This window comes from Gadus macrocephalus, chromosome 21 (assembly GCF_031168955.1).
Source record: "Gadus macrocephalus chromosome 21, ASM3116895v1".
NCBI classification, from domain to species: Eukaryota; Metazoa; Chordata; class Actinopteri; order Gadiformes; family Gadidae; genus Gadus; species Gadus macrocephalus.
The window spans coordinates 9919876-9936423 of NC_082402.1; the positions used below are offsets into that span (position 1 = coordinate 9919876).

Consider the following 16548-nt stretch of genomic DNA (forward strand, 5'->3'; position numbering starts at 1 on the left):
TGGTTCCCAGCAGATCCCAATGCCATGTTACTGGCTGGGGAGAAACTCAAGGTATGTGTGTTCACGTAATACTGTTGCTGTGTGTGTGTGTGTGTGTGTGTGTGTGTGTGTGTGTGTGTGTGTGTGTGTGTGTGTGTGTGTGTGTGTGTGTGTGTGTGTGTGTGCGCGCACAGACGAGTGTGCGTGTGTGTTTGTGTTTGTGTGTATATATGTGTGCAGTGTGTGTACATGTGTGCAGTGTACAAAGAAAACATGACCACGATTCCAAAAACAAATGAAGTCCAATTTCTTGGTGGGGCCGTTACTTGAAAAACATGGCTTTTCTTCGAAGATAAGGATGATGATGTTGATGAATGAGGAAGAGGATGACTTTGGTTAATGGAGTAGGAGAGTACCATTATGGATGGATGCACGCATAATAGAGGACATTCAAGCTGGACTGACAAACTATACCCCATCTCAGACTCTCACCCATGAAGACTCACACATGCATACGCACACACACGCACACAAAAGTACACACACCTACCTCATCTTCTCGCACATTGTCTTTTATTGCACATTTATGCACTACATATTTATTTTATTAGTATGTATGTGGACCTTTTTAGTCGGTGGACTTTTAATATGTGGTTTTAATATGTTTTTAATACTGTGGCCACCCCGGTCGTCGGCGGCTGGGATTCCCAATAAAGATTGCTCAAGCCAGGTGTCGAAACAAGGGTTTTATTTCTGGACCGCTCAGGAGAATAAGGAAAATCATAAAATAACTAAGGCTACGTCCACTATGGGGAAGAGAGGTGTGGGTTCTCCGGCCAGGTCCGTCTTGGTGTCCGGCGTGAATGTCGCTCCTGGCGACCTTCGGTTATTCCTACGGGAAAGCGTTCCAAACGCAAGGACGATGTAGTCCGTCGGTCTCGTCCGGGTCGCGTGACTGTCTCGCCTACGCGTCTCCTCTCTTTGACCGCTGTGTGCTCTGCCTTTAATACCCCTCTGCCGCCGCCTTCCCCCAGGTGATCTCACTCCCCATGATTGTCTGCGACTGCTTAATTGGTGGGCGCTTACAGTCGTGGTGAAGGGGATGCATCTCCCTTGGACTACTTGTCCGTAGAGAGGGCGCTGTTCAGAGGGTCGGCGAGTTTCCGCCGGCGCAAGGTTGCCACAATATAAGTCGTTTTTAGTGGGTTTTAATATGTGTCTAATATTAGGTGCTATTTTTATTTTAAGTATCATTGACTGAGTGAACCACACAATAATTACAATGCCCCTGTGCACCTGTGCATGGACAAATGGCAAAATAAACTGAACTGACCTCAGAACTGTGACTCCAGGGACGGGCGGAGAAGGCATTCTGAAGGAGACGGGATTCCCGGTGATTGAGAACAAGATCTGCAACAGGCCGTCCTACCTGAACGGCCGGGTGAAGGACCACGAGATGTGTGCCGGGAACATCGAGGGAGGAACTGACAGCTGCCAGGTAAATACAGAGATGCGGCGGTTGTAACATTGCTCACTGGCACAAAGAGATATACTGGTATATAAAGATGAATAGCTAACAGTCACCTAGAGATAGATACTGGTAGTTATATAGCTACCAGGCATATAGAGATGAAAAGCTAACAAAAAAAAAAAGAAGCTAAAAGCTAACACAGATATAGTGGTAGTTACATAGCTAACAAGAAAAGATATACTGGTAATTATATAGCTAAACGGTACGTAGAGATATAGTGGTAGTTATAAAGCTAACAGGGACATAGAGAGATATATTGGTAGTGTTAAACCAATGCAATACAATGATAGACAACATTCCCAAATAAACAAACACTTACTATTATTCTATGATTTCTGGCTGTGTCTGCTTGTACGTGTTCCCCCTGTAGGGTGACAGCGGCGGTCCTCTGGTGTGCTACACCCAGAACAAGTTTGTGATCCAGGGCGTGACGTCCTGGGGTCTGGGCTGTGCCAACGCCATGAGGCCCGGAGTGTACGCCCGCGTCTCGCACTTTGTTGATTGGATCAAGGAAACCATTGCAACCAATTAGGGAGCTCTGCTGGCAACCGCCTACCCAAAATCTACCCACGCACGCAAACACATTTTTATATATCCCGAGTCAATAAATAATGTGTTAGACACGTAAAAGCCTTGTTCATCTGTTGTAACGTCATCACATACACAGTTCCCTTATTCAGATAAAATGTTATGTGTGGCTGGGAATCAACCAGAAAATAATGGTCCATTTCCTAATGGATATCGCTCTCTATTTTGGTAGTAGGCCTACCTATATTATCGTCAGCTGTGGCTTTATCTGCACTATATATAAATATATATGTGTGTATATATATATATGTATAGAAGTGTATATATATATATCGATTATGTTGGCGTGGAAACCAAAACCCCAAAAGTAGCATCAGAACGACATGGTTAGTTCATTTTGAACTTTTTTATTATCATGGCATCTCAGAGACATAAAAGATAGTACATTTAAAAAAAAAAAACAGGAGCTAAAACCTAACAGCTCTTAACAACCAGGGTCACACATCCGTTTATGAGATGATTCCTGAAGAGGAGGGGCTTCTGAAGATTTCTTTAAGAAATAAGGAGCATTTCTGAGGACTGCATGGAGCTAGGTTGTTCCTCCATCAGGGAATCACACATGAAAAGAGGCTTGGTCCACCGGTGCCCTATATCGGGCTATTGCGATTGCGATTTAATGTGCGATTTTTATAATTTATTGAGTTCCTTATGTTGTGTATTATTCACTAAAAATGAAATAAATCATCATTCTTTAGAACGACCAACACAACATTGGAAGCAGTCAACATAAAATTTGCTCTTTCCTTTAGGCCAGGCCGATGTGTTGAGATTAATTTATATTATAAACTTCTTTATTTAACTATTGAATTGTAAAATAAAAATAAAAATAAATGAATTGTACTGATTTCCAGTCAGTTACGGTAGCAAATCACTTTTTTTTTCTTTTTTCTTTTTAATCGCAGCCTTTGCGATTTGCATACCGCGTTCTATTACATCGCGATTTCGATTTGAATTCGATTATTCGTTCAGCCCTACTGTTTTGTGGTGTTTGTTGTGCACAACTCGGGTTCACTACTTAAAACCCATAATGCAACGTAAAAAATTGTACCACAGATGCACACTTTTTTCCTCACTATACATCCCATGATGTATAGCGGTCTTCCTTGTCGACAGATTCATCAAGAAGAGATGGGTCAGCCCATTCAGTCATTTTACTAATGAGCTGTCCCAGGGTGACTTCTAGCACGTGTCAGCTTGTTTCTGCCACCAACACACGGCACCTCGATGGCTCTCTGGCGCATCATCTGTGTCCGAATTCCCTGCATAATTATACCCTAAATAGGGTAGCCTGATATATAGTTATCCTTATGAAGGGCATGAGAGAACAAGAGGGCCAAATCGAACACAGCCAGAGCCCCTGGACTGAGAGTGACACAAACAGTTAATAACAGTAATAAAACATGCGTAATGAAAGTTTTTTACATAAATACACAGAGCTCTCAGTCCCCTGCTACATCAATAAATACGTCGGCGACCTAAACCCTGACCCTGACAATAACGGACATCAAACAGCGACGGGGTCTTTGACATCTGTGGAGGGGATGGTTGCCAACAGGTTGTCGAGTTGCTGCTTCTTCAGCTCAATTTTCTCCTGGGCTCTATGGTTGGAAGGTAAAAAGGGGGTTTACTCCGGTAATACAGTGCATAAATCCTGCCTTTTACTGCTGTGACAAGTTCAACTCAAACGTTACTTGAAGAGTCATGGTTAGGGTCTCACCTTTCGGGGAACTCGATGTCGTCGATGGTGTCGGGCAGCGGGATGCCCCTGGTCTCGGGGAGCAGCAGCACCAGGCCGCCGGCGACGAACGCCAGGGATCCTGCGGAGAAGCGGCCAGAGAGGCGACACTATCAGCTGGTGCAGCGGGGAGTTTCACGGTGATCAATTTAACACTGGGCCATGCATTTTCTGCACATCGAGACAGCGGAACGGTACGACATCTTGAAAGGCAAATTATTATCATGCCTTTCTAAATGGGCACCAGGGTGATTCGGGCACATACCCTGTTGTGTATGGGCGCTATGAAGAGAGACGTTGTGTATACAGGCTTACTGCTGCCACGATGGTCAGTGAAACTCACTCACGGAAGACCGTGTGGCAGTGTGTCCATGATAAGAAATGCTTTGGTGCAAAAAAAGAGATTTCGCACACACACACTACAACACACACACGCACACACAAACGCTCGCCCGCACACACACACACACACACACACACACACACACACACACACACACACACACACACACACACACACACACACACACACACACACACACACACACACACACACACACACACACACACCTAAGTGGGAAGAGGCTGTAGCAGCCATACAAAATGTAATGCCTTGAAATGATTTACAATAAAAACTAAATAAGAATTATCACTTAACCTTCAAAGGGAAATTGCGAATTAGACATGACATTGAGGCTGGAAAAAAATTATGCTTTTCCAAATTCCTTTTTCTAGGATTTCATGAAATGCATAGCTTAGCCCTCTATCCTAGAAAGACGTAGCCTATAATATGTTGCTCACAATTTCATTACATTTTTGCGATTACAATCTATTAGTTGCCTTGTTGGTCAGCCAAATGCCGTCCCTTAAAGAGCCAAGTATTGCTCTAAGGCCCAATCACATTTCTACCCCTTACCCCTTCCCCGTCCCCCTCCCCCTTGTTTTGAAGAGGTAAGGGGAAGGGGGAAGGAGAAGGGGGAAGGGGAAGGGGGAAGGGGAAGGGGGAAGGGGAAGGGGAAGGGGGAAGGGGTAGAAATGGGATTGGGCCTAAAAATGCATAGGCTCCTGAACCCCTGAATTCTCAGAATCTGAAAGATCCAAGCTTTGTTTGAGGCGGACCACCCACCAAAGATGATGAGGGGCAGCTCCAGCCAGATCACCGCCAGCCTGTAGAGCAGGAAGGGGGCCACGATCCCACCCACGTCGCACAGTGTAGAGCACACGGACACGCCAAAGTTCCTGCACATACACCCATACACACACATGCAAACTCTGTGATACAGGAGGGGCAGTTTTCAAATGTCACACACATTCCAAGCCGCCATTTTGGTGGATAATAAAAACAACGGGTTGCATGTTTATTTTTCTCGGTCAAGAAGTATCAAGGCTTGAACATCTCTCATGGAACTTGGAGATCACATGATTGAAACCCTCAATTCGTGTCTGATATTGGTAGTGGGGACCCCAGCAGACTGATCCATAAAGAACCACCTCTCAGAACCCCCCAGTATGCAGACTGGGGGAAAATGTCTGTATGACCTAAAGATTGGTGCAAGGCGTTCTTTAAGCAAGAAGCTCTAACGGACACATGCAAGGTGTTTAAGATGTGTACCATCATGCAGGCTGCCCTACCTGACGAAGGTGGGGTAGAGCTCTGTGTTCACAAACACCACCATCTCAAAGGACATGGTGATGCCCAGGCGGCCGATGCAGGCCACCGTCGTCTTCAGCCAGAACAGACCTGGGGTGTAGGGGAGAGGAGGGAGAGAGAGATTAATACATTAAGTGGCAACGGGGGTTGGGGTCAGTGTTGCCAGATTGGGACAGATTTCCCATCCAATCTGCCAACACTGGCTGCAGGACGCTGCAGCCAGTGTTGAAAGATCTCTCACATTTATGCAATATTTGTACTAGTGTTTATATCAATTTACATCAGCAATCGTTCCATATGCCAAAGTAAGCATAATAAATAAATACATAAAAAAAATAATTATTATAATCGCAATTATATCCTGAAGAGTAACTGAAGCCAATAAACAGTGAACATGTCCTCACTTGACCACGCACTGAAACGAACTGAGACATGTGTCGTAATAGTGACCTTTTCAAAGGACACTGGAGCCTACATAACCCCTTCCATCCCCCCCACAGTATCCAGCGCTCCCCAACATGCTGTTGACCTACTGTCGGGTAACATGGCGGTGATGAAGCATGCGGCCCCCGCCACGATGTTGGCGGTGGCGAAGGGAAGGCGGCGCCCGATGCGCTCGATGGTGAAGAGGATGAGGAACGCGGCGGGGAACTCCACGAGGCCCGAGATGAGGAAGTCGATGTAGACGTTTCCTCCCAGTATGCCCAGTCTCATGATCAGGCCTTGGTACACCACGGCACTGGTGAACCTTTATGTGGGGAGAGAACGGTCGGTGATTGGCTGTCGACAAGCGCTCTGTCCGTGTACTCGGACGGATGGGAGCAGGCGATGGGAGCGGGCGTGAGTCCCGACTCCTCGGCACAAAGTAAAACAGTGAGGAACACAACGTAAACGTGGATCCCCTGAGAGCTCACCAGTTGAAGCTGAGGATCAGGGTGTGTTTCCGCATCCTGGGGGTCCTGACCAGGTCCATGAAGGAGGGATTCAACGTTTCAGCGTTATCGTCTCTTAGGGTCTGTTCAAAATCAAGCCAAGACTATGAGGAATGGCCCTTATTTTAAAAGAGCTCATGTTCAACATCTTTATAGAAATGACAGGAAACGGAATGGTTAGTACTGCATGTTAATATGCATATTTCTTCCCTTCCTGAAAACAAATTTGAAAATCGCCCCCCGTTTCCAAGCTCTCAGACTGAAAACAACTTATTGTTGATCTCCCTTCTCCTTACATTTGAATTATTAGGATTGTTACAGACTGGTTATCGTGCCGTCTTTCCTGCCATGTATTCATATTACAAGTGGCGCAATGTGCGACCTGTTTTCCATCCCCCAGCAGTGGTCGTTCCACCAGAAAGGGTCTGGTTGGAGCTAGTGCTACAGACTCGCTCTTCAACGCAGCTTTGTGAGTCGCTCTCAGAGTTAGAGAGTTGCTCTCAAGGTTTGAGAGTAGCTCTCAGTTGAATTTGAGAAGGAGGCTTAAGAGTGCAGCAGGCCTACCTCTATCTTCTTGGAGAGAGTCTTCCCATTCTCCTTGGCAATGGCCTCGGTGATCTCCACCGCTTTGGCAGAGTTGTTCTGAGAGAGGAGCCACCTGGGAGACTCTGGGATGAACCTGGAGGAGGGAGAGTTCACCTTTTACCATCAGGTCGCTGGGAGCATTAAAGCAGTGATTGCCAACCCCCTAGGTTGGTTTGGTGATTCACCAATATTGTAAATCATGGTTATTGCTACATATGTTCCGGAAGTAACCATGAATTGGTGTTTTAAAACACAAGGGCTATGGGTGAGTTCCAAAATACCATATTTTAGGTGGGCTGTGGACAGGGTACATGCCGAGAAGTGTCCGTAAAGAGTATAATTCATGAATCTCAATGTGACCGGATATTGGTTGTATCTTTGCTAGTTAAAACGTAATATGTATGTCATGATTATGATGATGACTATTATGAGTATGATGATTTTAATAAGTATCATTATTTATGACAATGATGGTGCTGATGACCATGACGATGATGATGATGATGATGATTATGATGATGATAATGATCAGGATTGTGGATGTGATTTTGATTATTATGATTGTGATGAGATGAATATGAGCGTCATTATCTATGATTAGTATTAAGCTGATGATGATGATGATGATGATGATGAAGACGATGAAGAATATGAGCTCCCTCACCAGTAGTAGGAGAGGAAGAGGATGTAGGGCACGGTGATGACCACCTGCAGCCAGCGCCAGTCTGTGATGTAGTAGGCCAGCAGGGGGAGCAGCATGATGCCCACGCTGAAGAACATCTGGTAGAGCACCCCCACGGTCCTCCTGTACTCCACACCCACCAGCTCTGTGACTGCACACACAGAAGGTGGAGGAGGAGAGGGGGGAGGAGGAGGAGAGGGAGGAGGAGGAGGGGGGAGGAGGAGGAGGAGAGGGAGGAGGGGGGAGGAGGAGGAGAGGGAGGAGGAGGAGGAGGAGAGGGAGGAGGGGGGAGGAGGAGGAGAGGGAGGAGGAGGAGGGGGGAGGAGGAGGAGGGGGGAGGAGGAGGAGGAGAGGGAGCAGGAGGAGGAGGAGAGGGTGGAGGAGAGGGAGGAGGAGGAGGAGGAGGAGGAGGGGGGAGGAGGAGGAGGAGAGGGAGAGGGAGAGGGAGGAGGAGGAGGAGGAGAGGGAGGAGAGGGAGGAGGAGGAGAGGGAGGAGGAGGAGGAGAGGAGGAGGAGGAGAGGGAGGAGGAGGAGGAGGAGGAGAGGGGGGAGGAGGAGCAGGAGGAGGAGGAGAGGGAGGAAGAGGAGGAGAGGGAGGAGGAGGAGCAGGATGAGAGGGAGGAGGAGGAGGAGGAGAAGGAGCAACAATATTAGTAATGATGAGAAAAGGTTGAAGAAAAACAAGAAAAAGAATAAAAATAACCAGAAGAAAGAAATTAAGAAGACGTATATGTTTACATTCTTGAGAACATCTGCTCAACAGATGACAAAAACACACCTAGAAACTCAAACTACCACTCGACAAGACAAATCAGTCTCCTTTCCTCAATGAACAATGACAAAGTCATGCAGAGTCAACACTGAGTCTCCATGAATAGGGTTTCTTAATAGAGAAGGGCCTCCATTTTGAAGAAAATCTAATGAGCTTACTGAGCACATATCCCACCACCCATCCTCCTTTGATGCCGAAGCCGTAGAGCGCTCTGAACACCAGCAGAGACACGTAGTTGGGCGCCACGGCAACCAGGATGCCCATGATGCCGTTCAACACGTTGGACATCAGAAAACTGATCTTCCTGCCGAACCTAGACATGAGGGGGATGCTCAGAGTTATACCTCAGAGTTATATATGTACAATTCACCGTGCAAGATCCATGGTTTCTGGACTCCATCTTATTAGCAGCAAAGCTGTAAATGTGAGCATGGACGAATATAACGAAGAATAACTTAGTAAAGTATACAATCTGATCTGCATGCTTAAAGGTGTATGATTTAAAGTACGATTTAAGAGCCTTTATTTGAATGACCTTTGTAAGAAATTTGTAAGAGAGATGCTCTGTGAGCATTTCTATTTCGAAGTTGACTGCCCTGGCCTTTGTACCATTTGGATTTAAAATAGGCTCCTGGGTAATTTCTGACCTATCAGGGCATCTCTTACCTGATTGGTTCAGGGAAATTGTCTTGCCTGTCGACAGTGTTGATAGAGCTTTCCTATGCTACAGAGCCCTAATTAATCCCAAACCATTTCATTTGGCTTTTTTTTTTACGCTGCACGTTCACAAACACATTTCTCCCGATGAGCTACGGAGGCGGTCTTCATCATCCACTCATTAACCAATCATGTCCCCACCTATCGGCCAGGTAGCCAGTGGCGATGCTGCCCACCAGGAAGCCCACATTGAGGGTGGCCTGGTACATGTCCACCAGCCAGCTGTCGGCGCACACCAGGTCAAACTGGGAACACACATGAAAACACAATTCATGACAATCACAAAACAAAACACAAAACATTAATGCACACAATCCAATGCGTTTAACTTTTTAACCTTACTTATTAAAGAAAAATAAAATAGCTTGGGTAGCATTAAGAACCTTTAAGTTCCAAGGATAAGCGCTATTTGTGACTTCTAGTCATGGTTTTAAAGTCAAAATGTTCAAACTCTTCGTGATGCAAGATTCCACTTTAAACAAAAATAACTTTGACATTGAAGTTAAACACGTTGGCTGTATATGAAAAACATTTGACTCCAAATGAAAAATATGCGATGAAAATTCAAAACATTGCTGTGGATTGAAAAATCTCCCCGAATATCTATATACTTGGGTTTAATTCATTAAAAAAAATCTAAAATCCCATACCTCTGTCACAAAGGACTGCCGGCCCTCATAGTCGTACTCCCATCCGTGCTTACACGCCGCCAGGGGGGCCTTGCTCAGGTCCACCTCCGTCCGATCGCAGGCCAGCCCCGTGGCGTTCCAGTCCACGTCGTAGCGCTGGCACGTGCTGCGCACCGTCTCCCCCGAGCGGTTCTCCAGTGGCACGGCCAGCCGCCGCGTCTCCAACGGGCTCCAGCCGCAGCTCTTGCTCAGGGCCGCCACGTCCGGGTCACGGCACCAGTGCTCCGGGGTGAAGCCCTGGAAAACGATGCCCACATAGACCCCGGCCCAGGGCATGGAAACCATGCACAGCAGGCCGAAGATGCGCTTCTGGCATCGGCCGAACTTCCCCGCCTCCTCCAAGATGTCGTCGAACGTTGTCATTGCTGGTGGCTAACAGCCTACGGTTCCCTGAATGGCGTTCTCCGGTGTGCTGGAGGACCCACTTGGTATGCTGTGTCCTCTGAAAGTAATCTGTTGACACTGTAAGAGTCTTGGCTGCCTCGCCAGTGTCTCAACTCGAGTGTGCAAATGCCAAGTCCTCCAGCGTGGATGCCAACCCTTCGCTAGGGCTCTTTAAAACGGGGCCAGACGGGGCAAAGGTCGGGCCCAGGGCTGACCTCTTTGCTTGACCGCGTGGTGGACGATCACCCAGACTTCAACACTTTAAATACGAGAGGTCGGGAAGGACAAGGCTTGAAAGATAAAGACGTTACTGTCACTTGCACAAAAGTAATAACAAAACCAGAGCTAGTTTGCAAAGAACTTCTGATCTGGCCTCAGGCTTCAGGTTATATTCCCACGCAGTGTGGCTACCCCCAACATGCACTGACCAATCACAACACTCCAGAACTTTGGCCCAGAACTTTGTCACCTCGGTTTCCCCCATCCCAGTTCCCCATTAACTAAACATGCACTTGTCACCCTTCCCTGAGTTCTCAGTATATCACAGTGTTAAGTGGTTACATCTGAAACATTACAGTATGATCAAATGTAGGGCAGCAAAATACTGTGATTGAAATTAACTTGTCACCTCATGAATTAAACGGATTAAAAAACAGACATAATAAACCACATGTGCCTATGAGATGAGCCCTGTATAATCAAAGAAATATATGACATACACGAGCACAATGACTATCTATAGACAATAAGCATGCATTCAAACAATTGACAACCATTGATTGATTGTGGAATACATTCATGAAGCAGGCAGTGTTTGACTCTAACTGTAGAGCCAGTTAACTAGTTAACTTTAACCTTTAAGTTAGTGCAAGCAGCGAGAGAGTAGACCACAGGGGGCTCCTTTCTCCCTTGTGGACGTCATCGTGCCTCCCCATCTCTTCCTCTCAGGATGATGTGAGCCAGAGGTTAACAACTTTTTAGGCTCCAATTTACCTCACGCTAAGTTAACCGGGAATCATCTCTGGATCTGCAAATGGTGTAAATGTGTGAATGACCCTCAGTCCCCATAGACATTCACATTAGTCAGACGTTAGTTGACCTTTCCTTCAAATGGGCCGGATAATGGCTCCCCATAGTGCAGGGTTGAGCGATGAAGTGTGAAAACACGTTTGGCCCCGAGCTGCACGGACGTCACGGCGGACACCTTTGTACCAGTCGGATTGGCACCCGTCAGAAACATGGCTATCGAGCGCATCACTGTCAATAAGTAACAGGTCAAGGGCAGTCCGGGATTAAAGTCTGCAAATTAACCTGGCAGCTTTATATATGCATTTATATATATATATAGATTCTGGGATGGGGTCAGCTCAGGGGGCGTATTATATAAGCCTGGGCAGCTTTGAGATGAACTATGATGAAAAGATGACGGGCGATACACGGACAATCGGTTCAAAGTGTGAAAGAATACCCACGACATAAACAGCGGATATTATTTATTCAAATAATGCAACTTTATACATTCTCTTAAATACGAAAAAAGACAAAAACAGAACAGGCAAATCTCAGTCAAACACAGAAGACATAACGGACGGCAGCTCAAGGAGTGTGGCCTCGACAGACGAGGCCATGCTGTACCATGCTCACCTATGGTGGGACAACCACCCCCCCGCGACCCCCATTGTTGATATTTTATCAAAACCTTTTAGGAACCACGGGCCAAATGCTCTCATTCAAGATGAAATGGTTAAGAAATGTAAGCTAGACCTTTATGAATTTTTTTGGGGACAAAAATGAAATGAAAGAATCGTTATTGCTGGACAGCGTTTTGGTTACCGTCTACATACTCTGAGTGTGTATTTATCCAAGGTTTTGATTTACCCAACCTTAGTTCCCCTTTAGTTATGTGTGCTTTGGACATTTCGTTACATCATAGACATTACGCCACAGCTGTTGGTTGCGTAAGCATCTCATGTTGTTGTGATCCAAAACTATTCTTTAACCTAGAGTAGGCAATATATTTTAAAAGCATTATTTTTCAAATTAGTTGAAAGTGTCTTTACAGCCCGACCGCAAACAATAAATGTATTCATCTGATAAAAATAAAGAAAAAATCTGGTATCTGTGGCTGTCACAGTCCAGTGACAGGCCCTTCCAATAAATTAATTTGGCCCGAATTAAAAGATTTGCCTAACTGTCAGTCCACCAACATACAGTACCTACCCAGTACCAGCAGGCCCCCAGCCCGTACCCTGGCTGTGCATGACTGTGCATGACCGTAGTCTTCCACAAGGTTAACCGGACCCATTACTGAAGCTAGCGAGCTATTCGGGGGTCTTGTGGGAGTGGCTTTGGAAGCAGACCATAAGGGAGGGCAGGGATTTTTACAATTTGATACCTTCAAAACTTGCCGCCTACCCTCGATTTAAGAGCAGTATTATAAGAACCTGATCTTGGACTGTCTTGACTTGATCTTGGATAAGATGAAAGGATCAACAGTTTCCCAAATCATGCTTTTTTTTTTATTGTAGGATTTTGAGACAAAGGCAAGGCTTGAGTCATTAGATGAAATATCCATACTTCAAAAAGCACAAGAATCGACATCTTCTGTATTGATTTGACCAAAAAAAAAAAAGTTTTGTATACTTGTTGCGTGCTGCATACTTGAACATGGAAATCATTTGCTGGAGTATAATGATTATTCGAATTGAACTAGTTGGTGAACCTGTAAGAAGATTCTGGTCACACACACAGAACTTAATATGTGAACAAGGCTTCACCTATTCTCACAGACACATACACGCACACGCGACTCAACACTACCCCCTTACGTCATCGGCCCATCTTAAGGATGCTGCAGTTGACCTGGTGTCGGCCCCATTCTTAAATAATAAATACATGTAGGATCAGATGATAAATTAAGCAACACCATGGCAAAAGTGATATCTTCCAAGCTACCCCAACGCCTCAAATCATGGCAACAAACAAAGCCCTCCACTGGACCTTTTGTTCAATGTACCCTGACCCCTCTCTACACCAGATTCACAACGGTGAGCTTGTAAAGAAGCCTTCTCTTAATAAAGAAGACGGTATCGTTTACTTTTTATTTTTACGCAAACCTCACATACAAAGATCTAAAAATACCCTGAAAGCTTCACCATATGTTCTTCATATGGGACGGGAGAGACGGTTGGCCGGTTCATATATGAGCTTGAATTTAAACAACCATGTGGTAGCGTTGTGTGTCAGTTAAATGGTTTATTACAGGTGGTCAGTAGGTGGTGCACGACAGGACTGTGAAAATGTTCAAGGCATCTTCATCGATAAGGTTGTATGAAGGTGTTTCACCTGCACTTTTGTCCCTGAATACCTCAATTGCTGAATCATCCTCTCTGTCCCGCTCGTGCCTTGAATGATGACAACTTCAACACACCCACGCAAAACAGACCATACCACATTTGTTTCATTGACATAAACACTCTTGGCTGATTGTTTATACTGTGTAGGCTGACACACACACACTCTCTCTCTCTGACTCTCTCACACACACACGCACACACACACACACACACAAACACACACACACAAAAGAGGCAAAAAGGGTGTACAATCTGTACCGTTCAGAGACGTTCGCTAAATGCTTACATTCAATTAATCAATACCCCAAACAGCATGTTAAATTCGGGGCTCCAATCGCAAAGAAGGAGATCGATGCGCTCTGCAAAATGGATTCCTCAAAATGGCCGAAAAAATGAAAGACGTCGAACTGAAAGCGAGAGCACGTCCTGATACATTCGTGGCACTCTCATAACACATTTCCGGACCGTTCTGACTTCACGGGAATTGACATGCATTTGGCATTACTTAAAGTAAGCTCAGTGGGGGATAGGATATGAATAATACTCAGTACACACACACACACACACACACACACACACACACACACACACACACACACACACACACACACACACACACACACACACACACACACACACACACACACACACACACACACACACACACACACACACACACACAGAGAGGTGCAGGCAGATACGTCGACCGGGCCGTGATGGAAAATGCAAGCGTTTGTGCAAATGCCGGACCCAACGTTGCACTCACCACTATGGCTTTGGTGTAGGGAGGCCGCGGACATCGAATGGAGGGAAAAAGACAAAAATAAAAAAAATTACGTCACAAACAAACTGATATGAAGGTCTCTCTACGCCATCTTGGAAACGTCTGCTCCCGTCCATTCATACTTAAGGCCATGTCTCATCATTGCACACTTAACAAAACCTCCAAATTCTCCCAGAACATAGGGCTAAAAAAAACAACAACTCAAATACAATTAAATAAATTCAAAACAGTTCTGAACAATTCACCGACACGGGACCAGAAACAACATACATTTATATATAAAAAAAATAATAATCATTACAATTCCATTAACGTCATTCCAATTAAAGAGGGCCGTGAAAATGTGAGTTATTCTTTCCATGAACCAGATGCATTGATCAAAGCGCAAAAGGGAAGGTTGGGGTGGGGGGGGCAGGGGGCCGGAGAGAGGGTGGGTGGGTGGGTGGGTGGGGGAGAGAGAGTGAGAGAGCAAACTGCTGTTTGTGAATTCTTTGTAAACGGCAACAGTGTCCATCCAGTGAATCCCGATTCCCTTTTTAAAGAACGAACACACACCACCCGCTAACACCCACGGTTGGCAGTCAATGGTCCAACCTTGGTAGGGAGGGGGGGGGGGGGGGGGGGGGGAACCATGACAACGCGCAGCATTATCTGTGGTTATGGCTAGGGGGGGGGGGGGTAGAGACACAGTCCTATTCCACCTCGCCGTCGTTCTCTCCATTGAGAGGAACAAGAAAACAGAGCCAGGGAAAACTGCACAGCGGAGGAGTGAGTTCTGATTGGACGGCGGGCGGCGGCGGCGGCGTTGGTGGTGGTTGCGGGGAGGAAGTGACCTCACACCCTCAAGAGGTCCTCGTCGCTGTCGTCGTCGTCCTGCCTCCGGCCCTGCACCGGGTTGAGATCTACGGGGCCGGGGGGGCCGGGGTTGTAGGCCCGTGATGAGCCGGACCCTCTGGAGTCCCTCCTCCCGTCAGAATCGTCCAGCAGACCGACCAGGTCCTCGTCGCTTTCCTCCTGGAGACACACAAGGAAGTGCATGAGAAGATGAGCGCTAGTGACCAGGTCCGTTCTAGGAGAGGGGCATCTTGGTCCAATTGAGCCTTAAGAACCGTTTTAAATGACTTTGACCAGTGCCTGGGAAAGTGACTCACTGAGGCAGCTATTTATATACTGCGGTCCTGAGAGCTATCCCTGCCGCTCTCAGGACCGCAGAGTCGCTCACTATCGTCCGAAAAGGACTCAAGACTCACCTGTTCAGAGTTCACCTCGACTCTGCATAGCCACCTTTCCTCTTCTGACCACCACTGTACACTGTATTGTATTGTATTGTATTGTATTGTATTGTATTGTATTGTATTGTATTGTAGCACTTAACTGTGTAGCAACTGCAGTAGCTGCTATCATTGCTGTAACACGGGGAATTGATTAACCTAGCGATTGTGGTACTTGCACTTGGTTCTATGAACATCCTTTCTGTACCGACAGCGATATATTGATGCACTTCTTATGACAAATGTACTTATTGTAAGTCGCTTTGGATAAAAGCGTCTGCTAAATGCCCTAAATGTAATGTAGCTATTTCAGGAGCCGTTTGGCGTTGGATGTCTGTCTCTAGCGAGCTTATAGCTAAGGGTTTGGAGTCTTGGACACCCGGGGCTCGAACCCAGAACTTTTCGGCTGGGAGTCAAACACCCTCACTATGAGACTATCCTGTCCCTCAGTACCAGCTCACTTTTTCCAGCAGTGGAAAGTATCAGATTTTTCTGCAAGCGAGCTAGGTAACATATAAATACAGGGTCAACGTATACAGGCTAGGGCCCGACCGATTTATCGGCCTGCCGATTTAATCGGCCGATTATAGCCTTTTTGAAAATAATCGGCATCGGCCAAAAAGACGCAGATTACAACCGATTTTTTTATTTATTTTTTTATATATAAATGTTATTGCGATTAGTATCCTGCAGATTGCGCTCCTACTCGCCTTGCTAACTAACAACTTTAGCTGGAGTAAAAAAGAGGAGATTGAATTTTACCGTACAACATGAAAGCACGCTCGCTCAGGCAGCTGCGCTCTCACCTCACCAATGTACACAAGACGCGTTGTTTGAGCATGTTGTGCCTGTTTTTCTTTAGGTCCCAGGCCATGTTAATTTGTTATACTGT

At 46.1% G+C, this 16548-nt stretch overlaps 3 protein-coding genes across 3 annotated transcripts in view; 1 reads left to right on the plus strand and 2 right to left on the minus strand.

The window, feature by feature from the left end:
* The window catches only part of plg (plasminogen), a 14112-nt gene extending 11972 nt beyond the window's left edge, over positions 1-2140 (plus strand). Inside the window, exons 14-16 of the mRNA XM_060042426.1 lie at positions 1-51; positions 1332-1477; positions 1881-2140. The exon at positions 1-51 is cut by the window's left edge and continues 56 nt beyond it. Coding sequence (XP_059898409.1) covers positions 1-51; positions 1332-1477; positions 1881-2042 — 359 coding nt within the window. The 3' untranslated portion in view covers positions 2043-2140. The remainder of the gene's footprint in view (positions 52-1331; positions 1478-1880) is intronic.
* Positions 2141-2429: 289 nt separating this feature from the next.
* Positions 2430-11596, minus strand: slc22a2 (solute carrier family 22 member 2). Its single transcript, XM_060041064.1, has 11 exons — positions 9823-11596; positions 9314-9417; positions 8614-8768; positions 7666-7834; positions 6981-7095; positions 6399-6499; positions 6018-6232; positions 5466-5574; positions 4960-5072; positions 3816-3915; positions 2430-3696 (listed from the first exon to the last, which is right to left on the minus strand). Exons 1-11 carry the CDS (start codon positions 10222-10224, stop codon positions 3603-3605), a joined length of 1677 nt encoding a protein of 558 aa, XP_059897047.1. The 5' UTR covers positions 10225-11596; the 3' UTR covers positions 2430-3602.
* A 125-nt stretch (positions 11597-11721) lies between these two features.
* igf2r (insulin-like growth factor 2 receptor) overlaps positions 11722-16548 on the minus strand; it is a 47500-nt gene continuing 42673 nt past the window's right edge. The window contains 2 exon segments of the mRNA XM_060041063.1: positions 11722-14144; positions 14249-15399. Of these exon segments, the coding sequence (XP_059897046.1) occupies positions 15220-15399 (180 nt within the window). The 3' untranslated portion in view covers positions 11722-14144; positions 14249-15219.

Bases quoted from the DNA above. Each gene is read 5' to 3' on its own strand.
- slc22a2 (XM_060041064.1), bottom strand. From the start codon at position 10,224: ATGACAACGTTCGACGACATCTTGGAGGAGGCGGGGAAGTTCGGCCGA. The intron at 8,769-9,313 runs GTGGGGACATGA...CCTCATGTCTAG, and splicing joins ACTGGCTACCTGGCCGATAG to GTTCGGCAGGAAGATCAGTT. The intron at 5,073-5,465 runs GTAGGGCAGCCT...GTGTATGTGCAG, and splicing joins CTCTACCCCACCTTCGTCAG to GAACTTTGGCGTGTCCGTGT.